At 38.7% G+C, this 24,945-nt stretch overlaps 1 protein-coding gene across 3 annotated transcripts in view; it reads left to right on the forward strand.

Annotated features, from left to right (window-relative positions):
* LOC102234352 (retinoic acid receptor gamma-A-like) overlaps positions 1-24,945 on the forward strand; it is a 51,558-nt gene that overhangs the window by 17,071 nt on the left and 9,542 nt on the right. The window contains exon 1 of one of the 3 annotated variants that reach the window (XM_023324761.1): positions 10,907-11,389. The exons of the other annotated variants lie outside the window; for them this stretch is intronic. Coding sequence (XP_023180529.1) covers positions 11,245-11,389 — 145 coding nt within the window. The 5' untranslated portion in view covers positions 10,907-11,244. Of the gene's footprint in view, positions 1-10,906; positions 11,390-24,945 lie in introns of those variants that run through there. 3 annotated transcript variants of the gene reach the window in all.

Here is a 24,945-nt window from a genome sequence, read left to right on the forward strand (position 1 = left end):
ACAATTGTAAATCAAATTGTGAACTCCACAAAGACAAGCACTTGGCCAGAGTTAAAATCAAGGACCTTCATTCTGTGAAGCAATAACTTTTTGAATATAACACAAATCCTTTCCCTTCCACTTAACTTTACCCCTTTTAGTCCTAAAAGTGAAATCTGCAGTTTTAATGCGACAAAATGTGGAAAAATGCAAAGAGATGAGAATACTTTTTGCAAGTATATCACATTGCACTTTAATATATAACACTAGAGTATCTGTACGCAGTATTTTGGAGTTCACTGTAAGATGTTCAAATGGAGGAAGGCAAAGTTGGGATGCAAGAAAATCAATTTCTTTTTCCACGCATATGACGAGCCTGTGTGTCGAATGAGTGTCCCCTGACTGGCTATTTGGGGTGCAGAGGAGAGGAGAGGAGAGGAGAGGAGAGGAGAGGAGAGGAGAGGAGAGGAGAGGAGAGGAGAGGAGAGGAGAGGAGAGGAGAGGAGAGGAGAGGAGAGGAGAGGAGAGGAGAGGAGAGGAGAGGAGAGGAGAGGAGAGGAGAGGAGAGGAGAGGAGAGGAGAGGAGAGGAGAGGAGAGGAGAGGAGAGGAGAGGAGAGGAGAGGAGAGGAGAGGAGAGGAGAGGAGAGGAGAGGAGAGGAGATTTTTCCATGCGGTAAACCAGACAGATGGCAGTAAGAAGGCAGGCTGGAAAAACAGTCAACATAATGTGGTCCCTGTTTGTAATTTTCTGCTTTTCATGGACGTGCTCCAGCTCTTTATATTTGAACCAGGACTCTCCTCAAGCAGGAAAGTTTAGGCAGATGACAGAGTTTCTCATTTTGTTCTGCACATGGAATTCCTTTTCTACCACAGGGGGCGCTGTTGCACTTCACATTGACCATTTATTTTCTTAAACTAAGGACATGAAATAATGAAAATACGGACAGTTTGATGGGTGAAAAACATTAAGATTGATTTTGCATCTTAATGAAAAGTCTGTGTTGTCTTTAGGACAACAAGACAACACCTGTGTTATTCATGGACATGAATATTAAAATTAAACTCTGCCCTACAGGTGACAGAAAGAAAAGATAATTTTTTTGGACATAGTTTAAAAAGAGAGTTATTTCTTAACAATTGTATCCTGGAAGCTCTACAATAGATAAAAAAAGGGTAAAATTGACAATTATTTGTTGTCATATGAAATTTTTAGGACTGATCGCTGCAGGGCCGGATCTCGAGAGAGTTTTCTGGGTTCAGGTTCAGACTCACTGAGACCTTTGGGGTTTTTTATTTCTTCCTTTCATTGTCTTTGACTGAGATACTCAGAGTGCTGGGAGGGATTTGTGTTTTTTAATCATTCATCTCAAACCTCCATTTTGACCAGGGCAGCACCAGTTTACCAGTATTTTACAGCTTATTTTAAATCCCATATCCTATGAACTTTTCCATGTTCTGTCACTCTATGAACTCCTAATTCTGTTTTATTATACACAGTTTATTTTTTTTCTATATATACATATATAGAGAAAAAATAAAATCTGGAAAGTGTGGCATGCATTTTATTCAGCAGCCTTTAGAAAACCTTGTTTGCTTTACAGTCTTTCAGGGTACGTCTGTACCAGCTTTGAACATCTCTATTGTCCCTCCATCCATCCATCCATCCATCCATCCATCCATCCATCCATCCATCCATCCATCCATCTGTCTGACTGTCAAAATCATTCTAACAGCATGCTGCTGCCACCGCCATATTTCAGGGTGGGGATGTGTTTGGGGTGATGCTCTTTGCATAAGCGAAGCTAAAACATTTCACTTTGGTCTTATCTGACCAGAACATCTTCAGTGCATTTCTTACATCCCCTACACGGCTTTAGGCAAACTGCAACACTGGGTTTCTCCTTGCCACTCCCCCTTACAGGTCAACTTTTTGCATTGCATGACAGATAGATGTCCTGCCAATAAACTCTAAAACCTGAGCTGTGGATCTCTGCAGCTCCTCCAGAGAGACCAAGAGTGTTACAAATGTTCTCCTTGTCCACTCTGTCAGATTAGATGGATGACCGCACATTTTTTTCTGCCTAACTCAATTAAAATATATTTGTCGGTGTCACTAACTGTAGACACATCTCAGTGATGATCTATTTCTGAACTCTGCACTCTAACAGCTGATTGGTAGGAAGCCACACTGACTGACTGGATCCCACATGATCTCTGTGGCTCCATGGTTTCCTTTCTTATTCCTTTTCTTACTAACAGTCCTCATGTTTCATTTTCTTAGAGAGTTAGATCCAGGAGGATTACTGGCATCTGTAAACTTTTTCCATTTCACAGTGGAACATCTAAATTTAGATCCTCAACCCCCTGGCGAAACAAAGTATAATGAGGCTTATATTTAAAATAATAATAATAAAATAAACATAGCTGCCATCTAAGGAGAACTTAAAACATACAAACAAAGTAAAATGTAAGTTATGACAAAAAGAAACAATACATAGTAATAATATAATAAAGTTGGCTCTGTAAACTGAGATATATTTAGAGAGGCTCCCCTGCTGTCAGTCACATATCAGCTGTAGAGATAGCGGCGCGAGTCCAGCAGTGTGTGTACGACATGTTGATTGAGCTTCTCTAATCTGCTGATCTGAACTCTTTTTCTGGAATCCCTCTGGAGGAGGGCTGGTTGTCCTGCAGGCTACATGCTCTCAGTGTCTGATTACATCTTTCAGATGTTGCCTCTGGTGCTTTTACTGATACTCAGGCAGAGATAGAAGGATAATGGGGCAACATTTAAATAAATGTCACATGTAGAAAAGAGAGGCTCCTGGTATGCTGATGTATCAGAATGAAACAAACTAAGCATTAATTAAGTGGTATGTACTCTGTAACCTCTTGGATGAAATCTATATGTTTTCTAGATTTTCTGCAAACAATGCATTTTGCACTCAGGTTATCTTTATCTGATATTTGGATTTGTTGGATGATCTGAAACATGTAAATGTAACAAAAAAGGAGAAAACATGAAATCTGTGTGGGGAAAAATACTTTTTTTCACAACTTGCACAAAATGCAACATGAGTCTTATTATCCAGAATAAAATCCTCCTTTGGGACCTACAAGTCAGCAAATGTTTGAACAGGGAAAGAAACAGAAAACATGTTTTCTTAATTATTTTTAGACAAAAACATTCATCAGTCCAACTTCGTAAATGACATTATATAATATTGCCAATAGTAAAATAAACTTTTCAGTTGCTTTCAAGTCTTAACCCTCATTATACATGCATAAATCTAGCTGATCTATAAATATTTATACCCTTAAAGCACATTTATTTTGATTTTTCATAGTTATTCATGGTTAATGTTGGATTAAAATTGTCACAAATAATGATATGAGAATCTGATACATAGGAATAATAATAATAGAGGAATGAACCAATTTAGTACAATGTTTTCATGTGAGAAACAAGGAATTATTTTTTATTATTATTATTATTATTTTAACAAAGAGAGAGGTTAAACAAAGTTCTCCCACAGCTGACAGCAATATGGATATCACATGTCACCAAAAATTTAATGAAGAATCATGAGAACTTTGATATTTATTGGATTGTCTGGTAAATATGAGTAAAATGCCTACAATTAAATTCATCCGTTGTTCAAATAGCATAATCTCACTCTGAAAGTTTAAGAACAAGAAAACCTTTTACTAGAGTACCTTTACTTTAAACAATAACATGTTTTTTCTGTCTTTATTTTAAAAAACAAAATAAGCTATGTTGAATTCTTTTACATTTCTTTAAAATAAATGTAACCAAAGCTGTTAATATTCTAATTCTTTAATATTCTAATTCTTTACTACTCTTAAGTAGTAATTTGTGACTTTTTGCTTCCCTGGGGTATGAATATAGGATGGCACACCAACCCAGCTCCTCTCAGCCACACCCGAAATGCAAAAGACGAGACAACGTGACATTAAAATGAGGCAGATGAGTGTTTATCTCTGATAGTGAGGAAGTTGCCACAGGTAAATTTGGTTAGAGCAACGATTAAGCATTTTAATCACAAAGTCCTTTCTGAGGAAAAGGTTAAATACATTTTCTAAATCTCACTGGTAGAGAACAGAGTGCGATCTTGGGATCACCAGGTTTCTATTATATTCCTTCATTTGAATGTTTTCAGAAATACTTATTCATAAATACTTACTCATCTGATATAGATTGAGACACTTGACTTTCACATACAAGGAGATATCTAAGGACACACACTCGTCCATTATGTCACATCTGCAGCCATTCACAACACTGATTTCAGTGATTACAACCAGCAGGGAGATGTGAACCAGAGGAACTATAGCTCATTTAGATGTTTAGTGGTTTTGCTCAATATTCTTCATGTTATGTTAAAAGGAAATTGAAACAAGAGGCCCTATTATTTGCAGACATCCCAAAGGTGATAAAAGGTTGTTGTGGCTGGATGCCCAGGTTGGTGGAAATTCTTTGGTTTTCATTATGAGTAACTCTGCAGCTAATAAGCTTGAATTAAGTCCTTTTTTCGCTAATGCAATGTGAACCAAAGGGTACATGGTCCCAGTAAAAGCTGGATTTATGAGTAAATTCAAACCAGACGCTTATTAGCATGAGTGCAAGTCCAGACTTTGTTACCTAATGAGATGAACGTTAAAACATCTCGAGATCTGAAGTTAGTGGTTATCCACATGAAAAGCACCCTGACGTGTGTTCACTGATTCAGTAAGTTCTTGCTGAGTGGGGATGTGGTAAAGATGCATTTAAGGCTCCTTGACATCGGCCCAGAACATCTTGGAACTGTTGCAAAAGTAGAATAAAATCACCAGGTTAGGATAACATTAATCTTTTTTAATGCTTGTCCTCAGAGACACCAGAGCAGTTCTGAATCATGCATGGGGCTTAGAAAAGGTGATGCATACTGAAATACTTATTTAAAAGAAAATCAGGGGGGAAAAAAAGCTAGAAGTTTTCTGTTGGTGTATTAAATAATCAGTTTCTGATTATTTAATAATCAGAATCAGAGGAATAAATTAGAACACATCTACATTCATCTACTAGAAATCCTAAATCGCACGTGTGTACAGCTCTGAAAAAATTTCAGAGACCACTTATAATGATCAGTTTATGTGATTTTACTTTTTCTAGGTATATGTTTGAGTAAAATGAACATTGTTCTTTTATTCTATGATCTACTGACAACATGTCTCTGAAATTCCAAGAAACATTTAGCATTTTTTTTTGCAGAAAATGAGAAATAGTCAAAATAATGAAAAAGATGCAGTGCTGTCAGACGTCAAGACGTCAATGCAAAGAAAACAAGTTCATATTCAATGGGGTTCAGTACAGTGGGCTCTTCATTTTTTATAGAGCTGTATAACATCAGGTGCACATGATTAGAGCATTGTTAATCCACATTTCTAAACATCTCAGTTAGTTTAAATCCCTCCTGACGGCTGAAGTGAGTGTGAACTTGATGGAAAGATCTAAAGAGCTTTCTGAGGCCTTCAGAAAGAAGATTGTAACGAATTTCAAAACAGTTCCTCCAATGTATGAGGAGTGGTCTACAGGCACCGCTGTTCTAAACCTTCCCTAGTCTGGTCACTTGAGCAAGTTCACTCTAAAAGCAAGATGCTCAAAAATGCAACTCCAGTGGACTGCACCGTTGATGTGAAAGTGGATGTCTGTACACTAAAAAATACAACTGAACAAGTTTAAATTTTATTAGAGGTGTGCAAGGGGAGGAAACCTTTTGCTTTCATAAGAAAGCGATGAAGGTAAGACTGAAGTTTGCCTTCATAAACCAAGGACAGATCTTTGTGGAGAGCATTCTTTGGACTGATAAGTTTTCAAATTATCTTAAAACAGAAATACAACCAAAATCAAAGATACCATTCCAGAAAAAAAACAACTAATGCAAACTACAGTACAAGGCATGGAGGTTGAGGTTTTATTGGTCATGAATTGTTCTGTGCATCAGACGAAACATGAGATCACTTGTAAGAAACAAAAGCTGAAGCAGAACTGGGCTCTAGAACATGACAGGGACATGAAGTATACCAGTAAATCCACCAGGAATTAACTGAGTGATTGTTCATAAAAAGAAAAAACCTCAAGCGTCTCACAGCTGAGAGTCAGGAGCAGGACAAACCTTTCTTAAGCAGATATCAGAGATAAGTAAATGGCTATGAGAAAAGTTTCATTTATTGCATAAGACAAGCTGTGAGGAGGCAGGGTGTCCTAACATTTCCTGTTGATATGCTTTGTTAAATGAGTAAAACAAAGTTATAGCTGCAGTTTAAGTGCAAATAAATCACTTTCCTCTGAAGAGAAAGACAATAAAAGGCCTGGACATCAACCTGTTTATTCATAAAGAACTGAATGTTTAACAGAGTGTCCTACATTTTTGACACTACAGTAACTTTTGTGCTAGTGACATCTTGTTCTTGGTTGTATTTTGAATCTGAGTGTTTTTGAGTGTGTGTGAGGTGAATGTGATAGTAACTTGAAACTAAAGGCTCAGAGTGAGACTTGTGTGTTTTCCTTTCTGTCTGTCATCACATGCACTCTCTTTAAGCACACACATAATTGTCAGCATGTCTATACACACACACACACGCACGCGCACCCCCCCACACACACACGCCCACACACACCCACACACACGCCCACACACACACACGCCCACACACACCCACACACACATACACACGCGTACCCACCGCCACTCTTTTTGCTGCACATTCCAACACCATGAATATCACAAACAGCAGTCTTGCGCTCACATTTCATTGCTTCACATTTGTGACCATATCGTTGCGCTTGCGAACGGCCGCTGCTGGACTTGTGCAGACACAGAGAAACCCATTGTTCAGTCTCGTATGTCTGTGTCTGACATGAGGACTGGACTTTTATTGGAGAACAACTCCGTTCTCTCACGAGTTGGATGTTTGAAAAGTAAGGATAAAAACTTGCTTGAAAGTGCTTTACGTTTCAAAGAGATTCACTTTGTGCGGATGGAGGAGGATGAGTGAGCCTGATTTTTCTTAGTTTTTTTTTTTTTAAGGAAAGTGATCCAACTATTCCTGTTATTCGCATTCCCCCAGCGTATTTATGTGCTTCTTTTCTCAAACAGCAACAGGGGGCAGGGTGCTGTGAGGCAGGGAGGCTAATTGTCTCAAGGTGTGGAGAGAGCTCAGCAGGCTGATGTGGTGCAGCTCCGCTTCCAGCGGTGTGTGAGGGTACAAACAGAAAAACAGGTAAATACTGGAGGGACGCCTGCAAAAAATAATCATCAAAGAAAGGAAGGAGAATAATAGATTCACTTGTAAAAATAGGGAGAAACATCCATTAATATATTCAAGACAGAGCAAGAAATACAAACAAAAAGTGTAGGAAAAACAAAGAAAACAGACTCTGCACATAAATATACAAAAGAAGTGTGGAGAGTATGAAGCCACAGGCAGGACAAGTTGAGTGTGTATCTGTGTGAAGGTGGTGTTGGTGGTTGGGGTGGAGGGGGGTGTTAGGGCCCCAGTGGGGGTTTCTTCCAGAGTTCATCTCTCTTGAACGAGGGAAGGAAAGGGAGGAGGTGTGGAGGGAGGGGGAGTTTGTCTCGTACACAAAGTGTCCAGACTTTGCAGAGTTTGGGGTCGGCGTGGCCCGCCTGCAGCACTGTTGCACTTCAGTGTGACCGAGGGGAGGAAAGCTGCATCCACTGGAAGAAACCTCAAAAGAGTTCAGTTCGATAGAGACCAGATAGTACAGACCTGGAGATAATGAGGGGAAATGACCTACACAGAGATCATTTTAATAAACGTAAATTGAGTTGAATGAACTGCGACAAGTAAAACAGTGAAACAGTGCAAACTGGAGCCAGATAAATATGTGAATTAGTTTTTGATTTCCTCTGCTAGTGAGAGGTGCATGTAGCTTTTTATTCTTGAGTTAGTTTATTTCTTTAAATAATGTCCCTTTTCTTTAAAGCTGCCGTCAAAGAGTTAGAGATTTTGAGGACAATTTTTAAGACTTAGGCCTGCGGATATTGATTTTACTTGATTCTGTCTTCAATAAGTTTCACAATTACCACATTCAACATTCACTTTCTAATTCCTGGATGCATTTGACGTGTAATTGTCTTCACAAAATTATAAAGTTTCATTTTTACTGAATTTAACCCTTGAGTAAAGTAAGCACCCCTTAAGCTTTAGCTCAACATTTTTTAGCTGCTTTGTGATTTTATTTATCGCTATGCATCAGGAGTGTGTGGTTTGCTTACCTGTCTTCTCCAATGTTAAGTTGGTTTTATTCCACATCACTTTGGTCACATGCAATTAATGTTAAATGTGCTTTACAAATAAACCAGCATGATACGGCAGCTTTTTAAACTTACTTTTTATCTGAAAATGTAGAAGTGTACAATATCTCAAGATGTTATTTTAATTAAAAAGAAAAAGCTCTGATGTACTTTGAAACATGTAAATTGTATATGGAGTGGAGGTGATGTCACACCATGAGAGCAAGAAAGCAATCGGCGTTACACAGGTCTTTCCCTCCTACGTTAACACAAAGAAACATTATTAGAGTTGGCATTTTAAACTGTTTTTTGTGTTGTAAATTAGCTGTCAGCACAGTTAGTATTGGTAAATATCAATCACTTTATTGTCTTTAACTGACTTCCAAAAGTCTAACAACATTTCCAAATCCAGTATGAAAGCCAGAACTTTACTTTTCAATAGTATAAATCAAACCCACTTTGCTTTAATATTACCTGGTCCTGATTATCTGCTGGGGTCGAACGCTGTTGAAACTTTATGAGCAGCTGACATGTGTCCGCAGAAAATAGTTTCCTTTAAATTTACCACTTATACTTTGGGCTTCTTTTGACTTTAGTTTGAAGTTTTTTGGTATTTTTACTGGACTTTTGAAGAAACAAGACATGTTGGAAGTTCAACAGTTTATATAACAACAGCCTGTAACCTTCTCATGCTGCTGGTCACCAAATCAAGAAATTGTTATCACAAGTTTTTCACTTGTGCTGGTCATTGTAGCAAGAACAAGTGTTCAGTGGGTTGAGGACAGAACTGCTTGCATGCAATTTCATTGATAGCTGCTGGTCAATAGGGGGCGCTGGAGCAGTGGAAAAGGTGCATCTCAAAATGACCCATAAGTATTTTTAAGAAATTGTATTAACCGGTTTTCCTTAATAGAGTGTGCCTAAATGTAATCTGATTTATAGCATTTCCCCCCAGCTAGCTGTCATCCAACAGTAAGTTACCCCTGACTCCTGTCAGTTCCTTTCTGGGGTTATGCTAATAGCGCCCTAGAAGTTAAGCTAAACAGCCAATTGTGTGTAGTTGCTAGGGAAAAATAATAAACATTTGCCCAATCAGCATAAAAGAATTTCCAGTTTTGGGTTGTCATGGTGACAACGGCAGTTTGAATGACAGAGCAGAGGACGTTCCTGATGACTCTCTCTATGGCGCTGCTGTATTAATCTGCTACTTTCTGTTGTTTACTTTTTGTGATCATCAGCTGCTGCTGTCATTTATTCTTTGCTGGAAATCAGTTATGAATGTTGCTGCGGTTTATTTGATGCTTAGCATAAAGCTAATGCTGCTCTGGATAAATGTTGCTAAGATTTCTTTGAGTCGCTCCTGCTGTTATGTTAATGTTTTGTTGACATAATGATATTTGTTGGGTAAGATGGCGTTTCTGATGTTAAACTTAGGCTCAAAATTTTCACAATCTTGAGTCTGTGTTAGCTATTGACAATTATTTAATGATTAAATACTATATATTTTGCAATTTTGTGAACAGATCTTTTACTTATAGCTAATCTAACCCTTCGTGCTATTTTGCTATATTGAGAATGTTATATTATTGTGGGATTGTAGGAAGGGAAGAGACATTTCTTGGCACGTCAGCCCTATCAAGATTTGTTTTCACCAGCTGCCACTGGATTTCATCCTCTTCACTCTGACGTTCTGGAGATAGTCTTTGATAAATCCTGCTCTGTGGGGGCTCCCGCTCTATCCTGCAATTATCTTGGAGGATAGAGTTTGATTTCTAAGAGAGGAAAGTTGCAGAATTTCCACTAATGCTGCTGCATTATACTGCCTCCACCGAAAACTGACCATCATTCACAGAGATGATTTGGCAAGTTTGCACAGGCTCAACACACAACTCTGGAGCTCAAACCAGAAATAAATCACCTAATTGATGTCGAATAATTAAAGGAGAAATAAACAGTGCATAAATTTCATTACATCACAGTGGAAACCTCAGCTTATCTGATCATCTGCCCAATCATTTATCATGCTGTTGATTTTATGCACACTTTCAATAAAATTTAAGCAAGTAAGTTTAAGTAAATTTTATAAATAAGACCAACAAACAAACAAATGACTACTTTAAACCCATTTTGCAGGTAATGCATATTTGTGAGTGAGGTTTTTGCATTTACACATTTATTGAGCTCACTGTACTTTCAGTAAACCCAAGTTCCAGTGAAAGTTGACATGCTGGCTGAAGTACTTCTCTCTCTCTGCGTATTTTTGTCTCCGCTCCAAATTCAAACTGATTTGTGGGAGTTGGGATTTTTAAATTTCACTTTTGCAGAAAGCAACTCTGCTTTGCTGTTTGCAGGAGAGAACACGGTGAAAACCGAAGCAGGAAAACAAAAAACAAGGATAGAGTACAGGGAGAAAAAAAAATATTCATTTTCATTTTCTGCACAGGAAAATTGGGGCGAGTTTGAAAACTTGGAGCGAGAAAGGGAGGGACGCGGTGTTTGGTGTCTGGTCAATCAGAAAGCAGGGACACACCTCCTTGGGCTTGTTTTCCCTCCCTGAACCACACCGCTCCTCCCTCCCCCTCTCATCCCTGCCACCACAGCAGATAGTTGGCTGTAAGTGCGCTGGAGTGTGAGAGGCCCACGGAGCCAGCAAGAGGGGAGGTGAGATCAGTTACGGCAGGCAGGGCGAAAGCAGGCAGCCAAGCAAGTGATCTGGGAACAGAGAAAGACTGGAATAAAGAGAGGGATAAAGAAAGGGAGGAGAAAGAGCCGGCAGAAAGACGAGGTTTGGTTCATGTGAGGGGGAGCAGGACGGGACGACCAGAGGGCAGTGGCAGACAGATAGGGAACACCTGGACCAAACAGGGCATTAGGTTACTCCACAGGAAGCTCCTTTTCTGGGCTCTTCTCCCAGCTTCACTGCTCTCTGTGATCTGACACAACATGTTTGACTGCATGGAGGCTCTCGGGCTGGTTCCTCGGCCCCTCTTCGATGTGTCCAGGCAGGGCTCCTGCATGCTGGGCAAGGCCACCTCTTACTTCTCCAGGCTGGACCCTTTCGCTTGGACCGGGACGGGCAGCGTTCAGTGTGAGTCCAATCAGCCTTTAATATGAAGAACAACACCAGTAACTCTCTGTGTGTGTTGGTGTGTGTGTGTGTCACTATGCTGTTGCTGTGGGTTTTGTTATCACGGAGGGAGCTCTCTCCACAGGAAGAGTCAGATTCCTTTCGATTATATGTGCCGGTTCTCACCCTGCAGCTTGTTTGTTTATGTGCTTAGCGAGCTTTGTGAGTGTGACTGCGTGAGTCCGGGAGTGTATTTATACATCACGGGGTTTGTTTTCTTTATGAATGACTTCACATGATTGACAGCTCTTTTAAACAATGCAGGGAATTAACCCGGTGATGTGTCCAGAAGAGAGCAGAGTCCAAAACAGAAACAACTCTGACAGACTGATGGGAAAATGGGCCTTCAAATCACATGCTGGCTGACACACTCAATCACAGAGACGGCGTTATTTACACACAGACAGCGTGCTGAAGATAAATGAAGACAACGACAGAATGATTAATCTATATTTCTTTATTTTGGACGATGCAAGCTCTTCCCGAAACTTCTTAATTGTGCAAGAAGCTGTGGACAAAAAAAAAAAAAGAGAAGTCAGTGGCTGACGGATAAAGTAAGAACCACATGATTTCTGAACCATACAAGCGAGACATTTTTCTGATAGCTGCAGAGCAGAAAAGGCACAGATTGCATCAGGCGTTCAGGTGTTGTAAGAAATCTAATCTGCACGCACAAACACTGCCGAGATAAAGAAGAAAATCTCACTTTATCTGCTGGAATAACGGCCAGTTTCTTTTGCTGCTGCCATTCGGTCTATTTTTACACTTTGACTCAGTTCACAGTTTTATTCATCACCTCTCTCCAACGAGCTAAGATGTCCCTAAAGAGGGCCTTTAGTCTATTTATCTGTGGTAATTATTCAGATACCAGTGCATTAAACGCAGTTGAGTCCGCGGCGCTTGCTAATGATGATGGATGAGGAGTCAGGATGACAAACACCACAGCAGGGCCTGTTTCAACTCGCTGTGGAGCTTTGCCAGATGCCAGCCTGAAAGACAAATGTCCACAAGTGCTCATTAATCTTTTTTCTTTCTCACTACACCTTAAATTCGGCTTAGTTTCTCGTTTTTTGGCCATTTTTAGCAGTTATTGTTTACCAAGCAGTGCAAGAAAACACATTTTCCCACATAGTGGAAATGTGTAAGTTGTTCACTGAGTAATTGTGGAGGCTTTTAAGGAGGATTGTCTCCCGGAAATACATGATTTGCTCGTCTTCTGTTTTGTTTTTAAATGTTACCATCATAGTGTTGAACTGTTAGCTCTATTTTGCATGTAGTAATAAAACTATGAGGAAATACTTAAGTTGTTAGTGGAAAAAGAGTTGAAGTTGGTTTTTAGTTGTGGTCAAATAAATCACTCACTTCTCAGCTTGTCTAAATAGAAAAGTTTTTAAATATTGTTTGGTTTGTTGACAAATGTATTAATGATATCTGGACTAAACAGGTGTCTTTCGATTTAAAATTAAATTGTTTTTATGATTTGGGTAACATGAAGATACTTTATTAAAGACTCTTGTTCTATAGAAAAAAAATAACACAGAAAATTTTATATTTTTCTGTCTCTCAATATTTTTTGACACTACCTGGTGTCTTAAAAACCCTTCTGTGTGCCGGTAGTTTTTCTTTTTAATGTCCTTTATGACCATTTCTGCAGAGAGTCGTCACAAAGATGTATTTTTTACATCCTAAAGATGCACATTAGTAGATCAAAGACATATTATCCACTAGGTATAATGAAGGGGCTCCAACACAAGGGAAAGAAAAAAAAAAAAATCAAACACCCAGATCAAATTGCAATGGTTGTGTTCATAAAATGTCAAAAGGCTACAGATTTAGTTTTAGGAATGGCAAAGACATGAATTTAAATAAGAAAAAAAATTCCCCCAAAACACACACTACCTAACCAAATATTATGAATTAGCATAACCAAAATGAATATAATCAAATTCATGTAGCCCAGAGATTATAGACCTCATGAAGAAATCCCTGTTGTTTTCTCCTGCCGTGTTAACCACAGAGTAACACAGCAGACTGAAAGACTTCTATCTTTTTCCTCTTTTAGGAGAACGACGGATTCAGCCTTTTGAAAGTGTTTCCAGTGGTGAAAAACACAACCATAGTTATTCTGTGAATACTCTCGTATTAAGGTAGCACAGTTGGAAAACAACAAGCAGCACATCTATTGAGCAGCAACATGCAGGCTGACCACAGGCAGCCCTACTGGTTATCCAGCTGATATCTGATTATTATGCCTGTATTTCCCTATGAAGAGCATATTATTCTGCTCTATAAGGATTTTATTTAAATTTTTTCTTCTGTGTTTATTCTATGTTTTTGACACCAAAATTAAAATGAAATAAGTGCTAGTTGTTATACCATAGCTAATCATCAATATGTTATTTATTGGAAATAAATAAATTAAATAGTAGGATAATTGAAATGAAATCAATTAATAATGTACACCTTTGTTGTAAATGTTCTCAATATCATAAATTAATAGTATTTTTGCCATGAGTATGATAGCATGACTCTCATTCTGCCCATTTGATTGAAGATAGTGATAAATGTCAACATCACTGGAACTTTAACATTCTTTCTAAGAGCTGCTGTGTATTTGTTCCTGCGTGGATCAGTGCATCTCCTCTTTGCCTCCCTTTGTTCCCATTTCTTTAGGTATTTAATGCAGCAGAGTCATGCCAAACTCTGCCCACTCTCCTCCTTCCCTCTTTTTTCCTTCTTGGTGTGTGTGTGTGTGTGTGTGTGTGTGGGTGTGTGTGTGTGTGTGTTGCGCTCCTTTTTACCTAAAAATGCATGTTCAGTCTTTACTTTCATGTGGATCGCCTTTCAAACCTCCATGCACCTCTAATGAATCGATCACAATAAGAAAGAGCTAATTAAGTGATTCAGCTGGCGCGTGTGTGTGGACATTTGACTTTTGAGAAAGACGAGGGCCGAGAGAAGAATAGCAGGATGAAGCTGGAATTTGGGATTGAAAGTGTTTCATGCCTTCAGGGGAAACAGTCTCTGCTCTTCATTCAGTGATAATCTCTTTTTTTCCCCTGGCATCCTCTTTAAAGTTGTCTCTTCAAAGCTGGCCAGACAATGGACCCTCATTTCATCACAGAGATGGAGCAAAGTTAACTGCTAAACAATAGGGAGATGCTGCTGCTGCTGCTGCTGCTGCTGCTGCTGCTGCTGCTGCTGCTGCTACACAGTGACTATTAACCTGAGACGCAGCAATGACTCGACTCTAATCTCATCTAAAAGTTAGAATCAACATGCCATGCTTGTTATTCTACTGAAGAATAATCCTAAAAAATGTTTTGAATTATTATAATTAGTATTTAGTGTTAATATTATAATTTTATTTTGTTAATCTTCCATCCATCAGTTGCCTGAACCTGCTTATCCTTGCAGGGTCATGGTTCTCTCTTTTTTTTTTTACTACTATTTTTTTTATTGCTATGTTATATTTGACATAAATTTTCTCAATACCATAAAGCAATTTTACTGTACTACACCATTCAATATAATTCCATGTTTGCTCTGAATTATATTAAGTCATTTAATTGGAGATAATGACAAATTATATATTTTTAAGAACTCCACCGTATGTGTATTGCACATTTTCTTGCTTAGGAATAAACTTTTGGTGCAATAGTTTGTATTGTTTGTTTGAATTATTATGGTTGATCATATTCATTATTCATATTTTTCTTTACATTTGACATGATTTGGTATCTTTGATTACATAACATTTTTTCTAAATAAATCAGTTTATATCAAGACAAAACAAATGTTATTTCTAGGCTTTTTAAAAGACAAACATATCAAATTCTCATTAATAAATTGATATCATCAATTCAATCTTGTTGACAGAATTAAATCTGATTACACGCATTACAGTCTGGTCCCTGTTGTGATGCAGTGCAGCCAAGTTCAGTTTCTAATGCTGGTTGAAACGAGTCATTCTGATTGCATTCAGTCACTGACAAGCATGAGGTGACAGTGGGAAGGAAAATCTTCTACTACGGAAAACCTGCAGTTTGCGAGGAAGGATATTTGCTGGGAAAATATGAAGCGATCAGGTTTCTACTAGTATTACTGCCTGCTGAATGTGGAAAATGCCCTGCAGTTATTTTATCAGTGATTGAACATTTAATCTTAAACATTTGTTTTCAGAATGGCTGCTTTCCTGTGGCGTTTTTATGATTCTCTCTATCACATTGAACGTTGCTTTCAGGTTGTAACTCAGCCTGACGGAGCCCACTGTGAAATATGTGACATTTCAACATCCAGTCGACACACAGTTCTCCTCTAGCCCAGAATATCTCCGGCTAATTTTAGATCCAGACTGTAGTGTTTATATTTTTGGTACTTTTTTCAATCACTTTTGACACCTAAAGGTTTACAGCAATAACCTTATCATGTCAGAAAACAGGAAAACAAACAAAACAACAACCTGGTCGATTTAAAACTGGAAGAAGTAAATATAAGAATATTTATGTTCTGATATCATCAAGGGAAAATTTTAATCTTTATGTCTAATTTTTAATTTTGATGTGTTAAATGTGCATAAAACTAAGAATAATTTATTTTAAAGTTTTATTTTAGCTTTATATGGCATAGCTTTATGGTTTTCAGAGTTTAAAACAAATATATCCGTTATGTGGATACATATGTAGGAGCAATATGAAAAAAGACACATTTCCTCACTGCTATTCAGTGCCACTCAAAATAGTCTGACATGTATGTAAATATATTGTAATAACGGCCATGAATTTTAAGTGTTTATGTTGCAACTTTTTGCTGAAAGTATCAAATTAGGATTCTGAATTAAGTATTGCTTTGCTTAAATGGTTAAGGTAGAAATATCCCAACTGAGTTTTAAAAAATTTTAATCTTTGTTGTTGTTTTTTAAATTGTATTTATCATATAAAACATACCATTGCTTATTGTATCGTTTTGATGAACCATACTTATTTTATTGTTCACATTATTTAAAGCTGGAGTTTGATATAATCCTTATTAAAGTCATTTTGAAACCATCAGAATTGAGACATTTTTATATTATATTGCAGCTGATTGTTTTCAAGTTGTTAAACCAAGTCGTGTTGAAACTTGTCTCCAAGCTTGGCATCTCCAAACCTGCCCTCGACACATATCAGCTTTCACAAACTTCTTTCTTTAGTTGTTAAAATGTTTTAGCCCCTTTTGTGAGTTCAAGGAACACGGCAGTCAGGTCAGGGGAAAAATATACGGAAAAAACTACAGCTGGATTTGGTTATAACACAATATCCTGAGCTCTGGACAACTCTGAGGGGCTGAATACGAATGAACACCACATCATTCAAATTATTTGTAAAAATAAAACTATTGTTTTATTTCCTTCCATTCAGAGTGATGCACTACTTTGTGTTTTTGCCCATAAATTACCAATAAAATATATTAAAGTTTGTGGTTTAGATGTATCAAAATGTGAAAAGGTTCCATGTGATTACTCTGACCCTGCGAGCCAAGAAGAGGAAATTTGGAGGCTACATGGACTGTAATATCAAAATAAGAGACAAAATATAAACCCATCTGTGTTTATGGGGTGTTGTAAAAGAAAGAAAGGGACAAAAGGGACAGGAGGGACAAACTTAAACTTAACAACCTGTCACATAAATGCAGCCTCCCCCTCACTCTGCAGACAAACTCTTCACACATGCATGAAACTCCAGACCTAACTTCCAATTTTCTAACGTTTGTCTTGTTTTATCATTAAGTTATTCTCCATTGGGCCATATCTCTGCTACAAACATTTTAGCTGTTTTGGGGGTTGTTTTTTTTACTTTTTGCAAGATTTCTTTCTTGTACTTCTAGCAAGCATGTGTGTGTGTTTGTGTGTGTGGGTATACTTGCCTCCTTTTCAAGTGTTTGGTGTGTGTTTTATGGAACCATCTCCTGGACAGTAGCCCGGTTTTCACAGGCTTCCCTTTAAAAGGCGCTGCCAATGACAGGAAGGGCTCCTCCTCCTCCTCCTCCTCCTGCCAGGGCAGGAAGGCAGGAGGAGGACGGAGGGGGGGAAAAGGGTTATTAGTGAAGGTCGAGCTCGGGGAGGAAGGCAGAGGGGAAGAGATGCCTCTGGTATTGAACTTAGAACAGCTGATGAAAGGGATTGTATCTCAGATTTGTCCCATCTCCTCCCTGCTGTAATTACCTACTCAACATCTTTGAGGCTGAGACACTCGCAAGGTTTTCTATCAGCAAACAGTGACACATCCGTTTGAAAATGACAATTTGAGTTTTTATGACAGACTCTGAGGTCATTTTATTTAGATTACCTTTTCAAATAGACTTTGTCCAGTTTTTTTGAGCGCTGCATTTCTGTTTAACATTTCTCCCAGTGTATCGTCACCACGTTTGTTGTTGTTGCACTCCAAATCAAATGGAAAGAAATCACATGACCCATGCATCCATGCATCACACACATACACGTGCGCACCCCCCCACACACACACATGAACGCACATCCCACTGTGCGCTGCTGAATATTTTGTGGCTTGGGATGTTAGACAGAAGCTGAATTTATTGCTAGAATAAATGTTTTAGAGATTAAGATTTGCATTTTAAAGCAATTTTGATTTTCTTTTACCATGAATAAATTTTAATATAATTATCAGTGAGTGATTAACACTGTTCTTAATATTTATTGTGATCAATGGTAACAGATGTATAAGAAGCTTTTTTCATTGCTTTCTACAGGAAAAGTAAAGGTTCAATTTTAGTACGTTTGTTCAAATGGGAAAAATCCAGCATTAAGAAAGAAATAAAAGATAACAACATACACAAGCAGCCTTGCTTGTGGCCAACAAGTTGACATGTCGCAAGGTCTGAGGAAGCAGACAGGGCTCCAGGTTATCTGCAGACTGTTGAGTTTATTTTCTGTTAAAATATTTCTTGTTTTGCATCTTTTATTATGCGACTAATTTTGGTTTTATTTTCCTTAACTGTGCATTAAGGGTAAAGCAAGTCTACTGAAGTTCTGACTCTAACATTCCTCTTACCAGATGTTAACAGGTAGGACCAAGTCCAGAACCAGGTCCATTCGGGCCGGGCCAGAAGAACACCTTTAGGATCAGCTCCCTCTGTGTGTTTCTGGGCTCCATGTTCTGTACTCTCACAATCTAAACTCCTGAAAACTTGATGTCATCATAATGTGTCAGTCAAGTATTTGGCCTCACATATTTGTCAGAGCACAAAGACACATTGGGTTTTTCACACTGAAATATCAGAACTGTTACTCACCCTGGCGCCAAATGGACAAATAACTCCAGGAGAATGTGAAGGTGTGTCTGCAGCACAGTGATTCATGTTTGACTTTCAATTGAAATATTTGACTACAGAGAAATCACAAAACCCTCTTCGCTCAAGAGCACTGAAATATAAGCAGTAAAGTTTTGCTGGTGTTGAGTAAATTTATTGAGAGTTATCTTGATTTTCTCCCCAGTACCTATAAAGCATCACTTTCTTTCAATGTTCCTGTTATAGCAACACTTCAGAGCCTCTGGTAGAGAAACAGTCCCACAGCATCACAGACTCTCTGCCCTACTTAACAATGGGCATGAGGAACCCTTCAACCTTTGTTTTACACCAGCCCCACCTGCAGTGTTAGTTGCTGAAAAGCTCAATTTTAGGCTCATCTAATGAATGCGCCAAGTTCAGCAGCACTCTGCTAACTCCATGTGCTTATATTTGTGATGGTGGGACAGAAAACAGTTTCATGTAAGCAGCATCTTAAGGTTGCTATTGAGACTTGGTGAAATTCCAATGTTTGCTTCAAGTTGGAATATTTTTATCTTCATTATCATCCACCAAATGATGCATAGTGGCATAATGAATGTCACTTTGCATTCAGTCTGTACTTATAGTCAAGGTTTTAGGCCTGTAGCTCTTTACTTGTTGCCATTTTCTGAGCTATGAAGATCAGCACAACCAGGTTGCCTTTAAGGAATTACATGTTCGCCTCTCTTTGTCATTTTGAAGAGTGACTAAGAGAAATGGGTCTCTGTTTCACGTCATAAGGAGGAAAGGAAGTAACAGTAATAGTAATATTACAAGTTGGAACTTTTTTTTGGAGGTTAAACTTCTTAAATTAATGCATAAAGGGATGTTTTTCCTTTGCAGACTTTGTAAATGACTAATGTCTTGATTTGACTGTGACTCTCTGTCCTGTGAGCTGATAAGGAAGGTGTCTCCTTTCCGAGGGGCCTCTGTTGTCTAAACAGGGATGTGCTGATCCGACAACAACCACTGAGGAAACGGCAGAGGAAAGAGATAGGTGCGCGGAAGCGAAGTGAAGGAATGTTGCGCTGTATTTATTACATGTTTTAGTTGCAGCTATGAGTAAATGAAGCTCAGACAGAAAAATATGCTGCATGACAGATAAGATTTATAGTTTTGTCGCATTCGAAACTCTTTGTGGGAGTTGGCTGATGGAGGGGATTCACACGAGTCCCGTTGTCTCCTCTGTGCTGACTGATGGAGTGACACACTGAGGGGTGAGCTGTAGGTTAGGAAGAGAGACGTATTTTTTTGTTTTCAAGGCTGAGCTCAGTTCAGGGTGATGACAGCTGCTGACAGTTCTTGGCTCCTCGCCCTCTTTCTCCACATCAGGTAAAATCCCCCCTCCTCTCTCTCTCTCTCTCTCTCTCTCTCTCTCTTTTCTCGCCACGCTCAGACAGTGTCAGTCACTCGCTCTCCACTGGCGCCAGATGCAGCTTCTCCGTTTCAATAGGAGCTGTTTTTTCCACTGGATTTCGCAGGACACCGTCAGTGTTACTATATAAACAGAAACCAGTGATCAGGTTACAGTGCATCTCACCTGCTGCCGCTCCTCCTCACTCTCCTGATGCCCCTAAACATAAAACCGTTTACACCAAGCTAAGCCTGAGACGTGACACAACCCGAGAGGATTTTCCTTGTCAAAAATCTGACGACTAAAAACCTTTTTAGAGGATGCAGACTTTTTAATGGTTCATTTGATAATAATTTGCTTAATGTCAGAAAAAATTAAAGGTGCAGGTCCAAATTATTTAAATTTGAAGTGGTACAAACTATAATACAGACGATAAATTATCTGATATGGTGAAAACTCAAAAATTGTTGCTTTTCGGAAACTTTGAGTCGCAGCAGAAATGGATGTTGTGCTTGTAAAAAAAAAATGCTTTCTTTTTCTTTCATTACAATATTTCAATCTGGAGAGACTCAGACGGAAAAACAGCGATTAAAAAGGTTTATTGACATGCATGAATTTAAAGTTCTTTGGCGCTCGGGCCCCGGCTGAGGACATTGAGCTGTGAATTGCGATCAGCTCGGATGAGCATTCCCGATGAAGGTTAGGAATGTCATCCCCCGGGACCCGACACTGGTGGTGGAGGTCGGTGAAGGATGGGAGCCTGAAGAGTGGAGGTGGAGAAGGGGTGGAGGAGGGTTGAGCGCAGCTGGAAAGCGGAAGATGCCATGGATGGAGGTCCTTATCAACTGGGCCTTGGTCGGTGATTGGACGTGACGTGGCTTGGTCCAGCGTTGATAGGTCGGTGGTGATGAGCGGGACGCGCCGACTGGATGATGCAGGTGGGGCTAAAGAGTCTTCCAGTTTGAATTTGCGCCTAGGCTTCATTTCCATACAATATTTGCTATATGATGCTTCTTTTTATGCTTTGTTTTGTTTTGTTTTATACATACTCTTTAGCCTTGTTCCAAAACAAACCATTTCCAATGTTTTTGCCTGAGTTTCTCTGTAAATATATTTTTTAGTTTTTCTGTTAACTTGATAATCACACCAGATGTCAGAAGCAACCCAAGGAATCCACTCATACAAAAGATACAAAATAAAAATAAAAATCAATGCCAATTAGTCACCCTGGGTATTAAGCTGGAATATAAGTATCAAACACACAAAGCATAAATGTACAGTATGCTCTTGTATGACCAGTGTCTCCATTTAGGAGAAACTGGTCAAAAACATTGCTCAGGTGTGAGTTTGACCCAGACCTTAAAATCCTGAAGTCCCTTTATGCTCTCTAATCTACAGTTCTTTCCGTAAATGTTCTGTGACACGTCCGGTTATGGGCTGTGCTGTTCTAGCAGTCGGCTGTGTGTTTGGGATGTTTGTCTTGCTTGACGATCCACACTTGTTAAATCTTCAGATTCTTACCAGAAAAGTTCCGCAGTTCTATGAAGTCTGACATTAGCATCTGCTCTAAGTCAGCTCACACCAAGATGCTCCCACCTGCAAACCTCACCTTGGTTTTGGGGTAATAATTTTGGGCAGAAAAATTCTGATTTCAAACATGATCTGTGAAAAGGCGTCCAGCGAGTTCACCTTTGACCTGATCTGACCAGATTTAAGCAAATGTAGCAAACATCAAACAACCTGCAGCATGTTTTTTCTTCAGCAGTGGAGTTTTATGCACATAAAGGCCATTGTGGTTGACTGCATTACTCTTTGTTTCCAGGGTGAAAAACTGAACCTACTGTGTCCAGAAGTTTGTGGAGCTCTTTGTGTGTCCACTTTGGCTTTTGGACCTCTAAGTTGGTTATTCTTTTGACCCAGAAAGCATCAGCATCTGATTCTGGTGGTTGCTACTTCTGGATTACGACTCCAATGGGAATTACTGGAACATTCAGACATTTAAAAATGCTGTTAAAATAATTTCAATTAGCATCTTTTTTAAACCTGTAAGACTTTTTTGAAGGTTTTACAAGTTTCACCAGACTGTGATTGATTTGGTCATGGGAAAAGCATTGCTATTTCACATAGAAATAGCAATGCTTTCTAAATACTGACAGATTTTAGCTGGTTTCTTGGCTTTCTATGCTTTTTTACACCTAATTTTCTTCATGTGTTCAATATTTAATACCTGTGTCATTCCAAGTTTTTTTAGCCATGTTTTCATGTTAGGAGCAATTTGGCTCAATTTCTTTGAATGTGTGTATTCCTTACATTATTAAAAGCACCTGGAAGCTTTGAAATTGTTGTTATGAAAACTTGGAAACCCCAATATGCCGTTTCTTCTCTAAAAGCAAACATTGTCGATTTCTGTTTGTCACAGCTTCTGTTGCTCTGACTGTAGTTATGGACAGGTTTAAGCTAATAGTGGTTAACGCAATTACAACAAATTACATGATTAAGAATGGAAAAAAATACTTGTGTGTGATTTATTGTTATTAAAGGAATTGTTAGATTTGCTTATTTTATTCAAATTAATTATTTGAAAAAGCAAGATTTCCCCCCACTGCATAAATTTACTCTAATTAAAGGTGTCGTTTTCTTTTTTCTGTGTATATACAGTATATACAGTATATATATATATATATATATATATATATATATATATATATATATTTTTTTTTTTTTTTTTTTTTTTTTTTTTATTTTGTCTAATATCATGCAGCTCCATTTATTTTTAGCCATTTCCCTCATCTCTACTCAGTGTGCAGGATGTTGCATCTCAGAATCCAGGTTTTGCCATATCTCACAGCATAGCTTGAAATGAACTCATTGCACTGCTCTTCACTGCATACAGTATTTAATCAGGAGATTTTTTTTCAGCTTTTTGCTTTGCAGAGCACACCAGATGAGTCAAAATGTAAACATTTAATCCAGACGGGACAGTACGGTCTGCACCTGTGGTTCTTAAATACGGAAGAAATGATTAAAGAACGTGTCGTCAAATTCAAATGGATGAAAATCCGCATTTAGCTTGAATAAATTAATCCTGACAGTAATGTTTGTAAATGCCTCTTTAAGACTTGAAACCAACAGAAAATTCCTAAATTATGCAGATGTGTCTCGGAGAGATGAATAGCTGCTAATGAGCTGTAATCCCTGTTGGTGTGTTTTGGTTTCCTGTTGCAGAAGAAGAATCCCGGAGAGGGAAGCATTCATCCCGGAGACTCATGTGCAAACTTGCAGATTTCTTTGTCAAAATCAGTTGGAGGCTTACAAAATACCTCCAGCCATCAATTTAAAAACAACTTACTATGTTACAGGGATTATTTTCACAGATAGCGGGTTTGTTGTGGAAAGCAGCAGCCGTGTTGAAAGCTTACTGACTTCTTGGTCTGCCTAATACTTCGCTGCTCAGATATATTCGGCATCCAACAGTGTTCAACGGGGAATGAGTTGTTAAATTACATTAGTTCCTGCCGGGCTGGTGTTGATGTGTCCATTTTTAAAAATATTTGCACACATTGGGGAAGTTTATAGGAGGCTGTTGATCATTAGCAGTGGTCTTCGAAGTCAAGGTCAAAGTTAAATAGTCAAGGTTTTATTTAACCTCCCTTCCACTGAGAAGTTTCTGTCCTCGGGCTCACCTCCTGCTTTCCCTTTCTCTCTCTTTTCATTTTTCCCCTCTCTGTTTTTATTAGATAATTCCTTTGTCCCTCTCTGGGTTTGAAACCTTACCACTCTTGTTAATGACGAGCTGGGGGTTCAGGTTGGGGTTGCTGCCGTGGGGTGAGGGCCACATTTGGTTCAGTCCTGTGCTGTCCATTGAAGGTGACAGGAGGGGCTGTGACTTTGGGGTATTTGACCCCCAGATTCTTTATTTTTAATAGGAAGTGTACCAAGGATGGAGCTGTTGATGTGAATAGCGGCCCAAGGTGACTGGATCCCAATAAAGAGGCCGTCACCCTGGCCGGGGCCCCCTTCCCATCCGAGACACAACCTTTATTGGGCTGGTTATGAGCCTGGGCAACTATTAAACCCCGTCCAGCCTGCACTGAGGAATTTAGGGCCAGGAAACAGAGGGGTGGGGGCAGGCGGGGGCTCAGAGAGGTGAAGTTGGGGTGACTGAAGGTGAAAGTTGAAAGGCACATTTGATCAGAGATTTTGTGGTAGATTTCCAATCCCAGATTTCTGAAGTTCTGTTCTGTTTGTGCCCATTTTAATTGATTCCTCTTTTGCTTTTGACATTCATGTATTTCAACAATAAGATGTTTGAAGCATCACAAAACAATTACTACTTAAAAACAGCCCAGACTTACATAGAAGTTGAATTTTGGAGAGTTGACACTGTTACACAGCTCTGCAGATAAACTGGATTTCGCTAATATTTAAGAGGAAAGACAAATTGATTAAAGAGTTGACATTTTAAGCACTCTTCAGCATCTTTTATTATCAATCTTTAGTATGATCAGCACAGTAATCTCTGCAGTAAGCTAGCATTGTTAGCTTTAAACAGTAGTCGTAGAATCAATCTGTAATTGTAACAATTTCAAAAACACGTCAGTATTTCCTAATCAAGGCTGTTTCATGCTCCTTTATTTTGTCATGCTGCATGACAAAATAAAGGTTTTTAAAATAATTAAATAGCAACTTTACAATAATACTCTCAGCTTCAACACTGAAGTTGTCTTTCCTCTCTTGAAAAACATTTAGTAATTCCTGAAAAGTAATTTAAAAGTGTACATCACTGATGCTAAAAAATAGCCACCTGAGTTATCCTCCCTCACTAACAACATCAGTA

The sequence above is a fragment of the Xiphophorus maculatus genome, chromosome 20, assembly GCF_002775205.1.
Source record: "Xiphophorus maculatus strain JP 163 A chromosome 20, X_maculatus-5.0-male, whole genome shotgun sequence".
Lineage (NCBI taxonomy): Eukaryota > Metazoa > Chordata > Actinopteri > Cyprinodontiformes > Poeciliidae > Xiphophorus > Xiphophorus maculatus.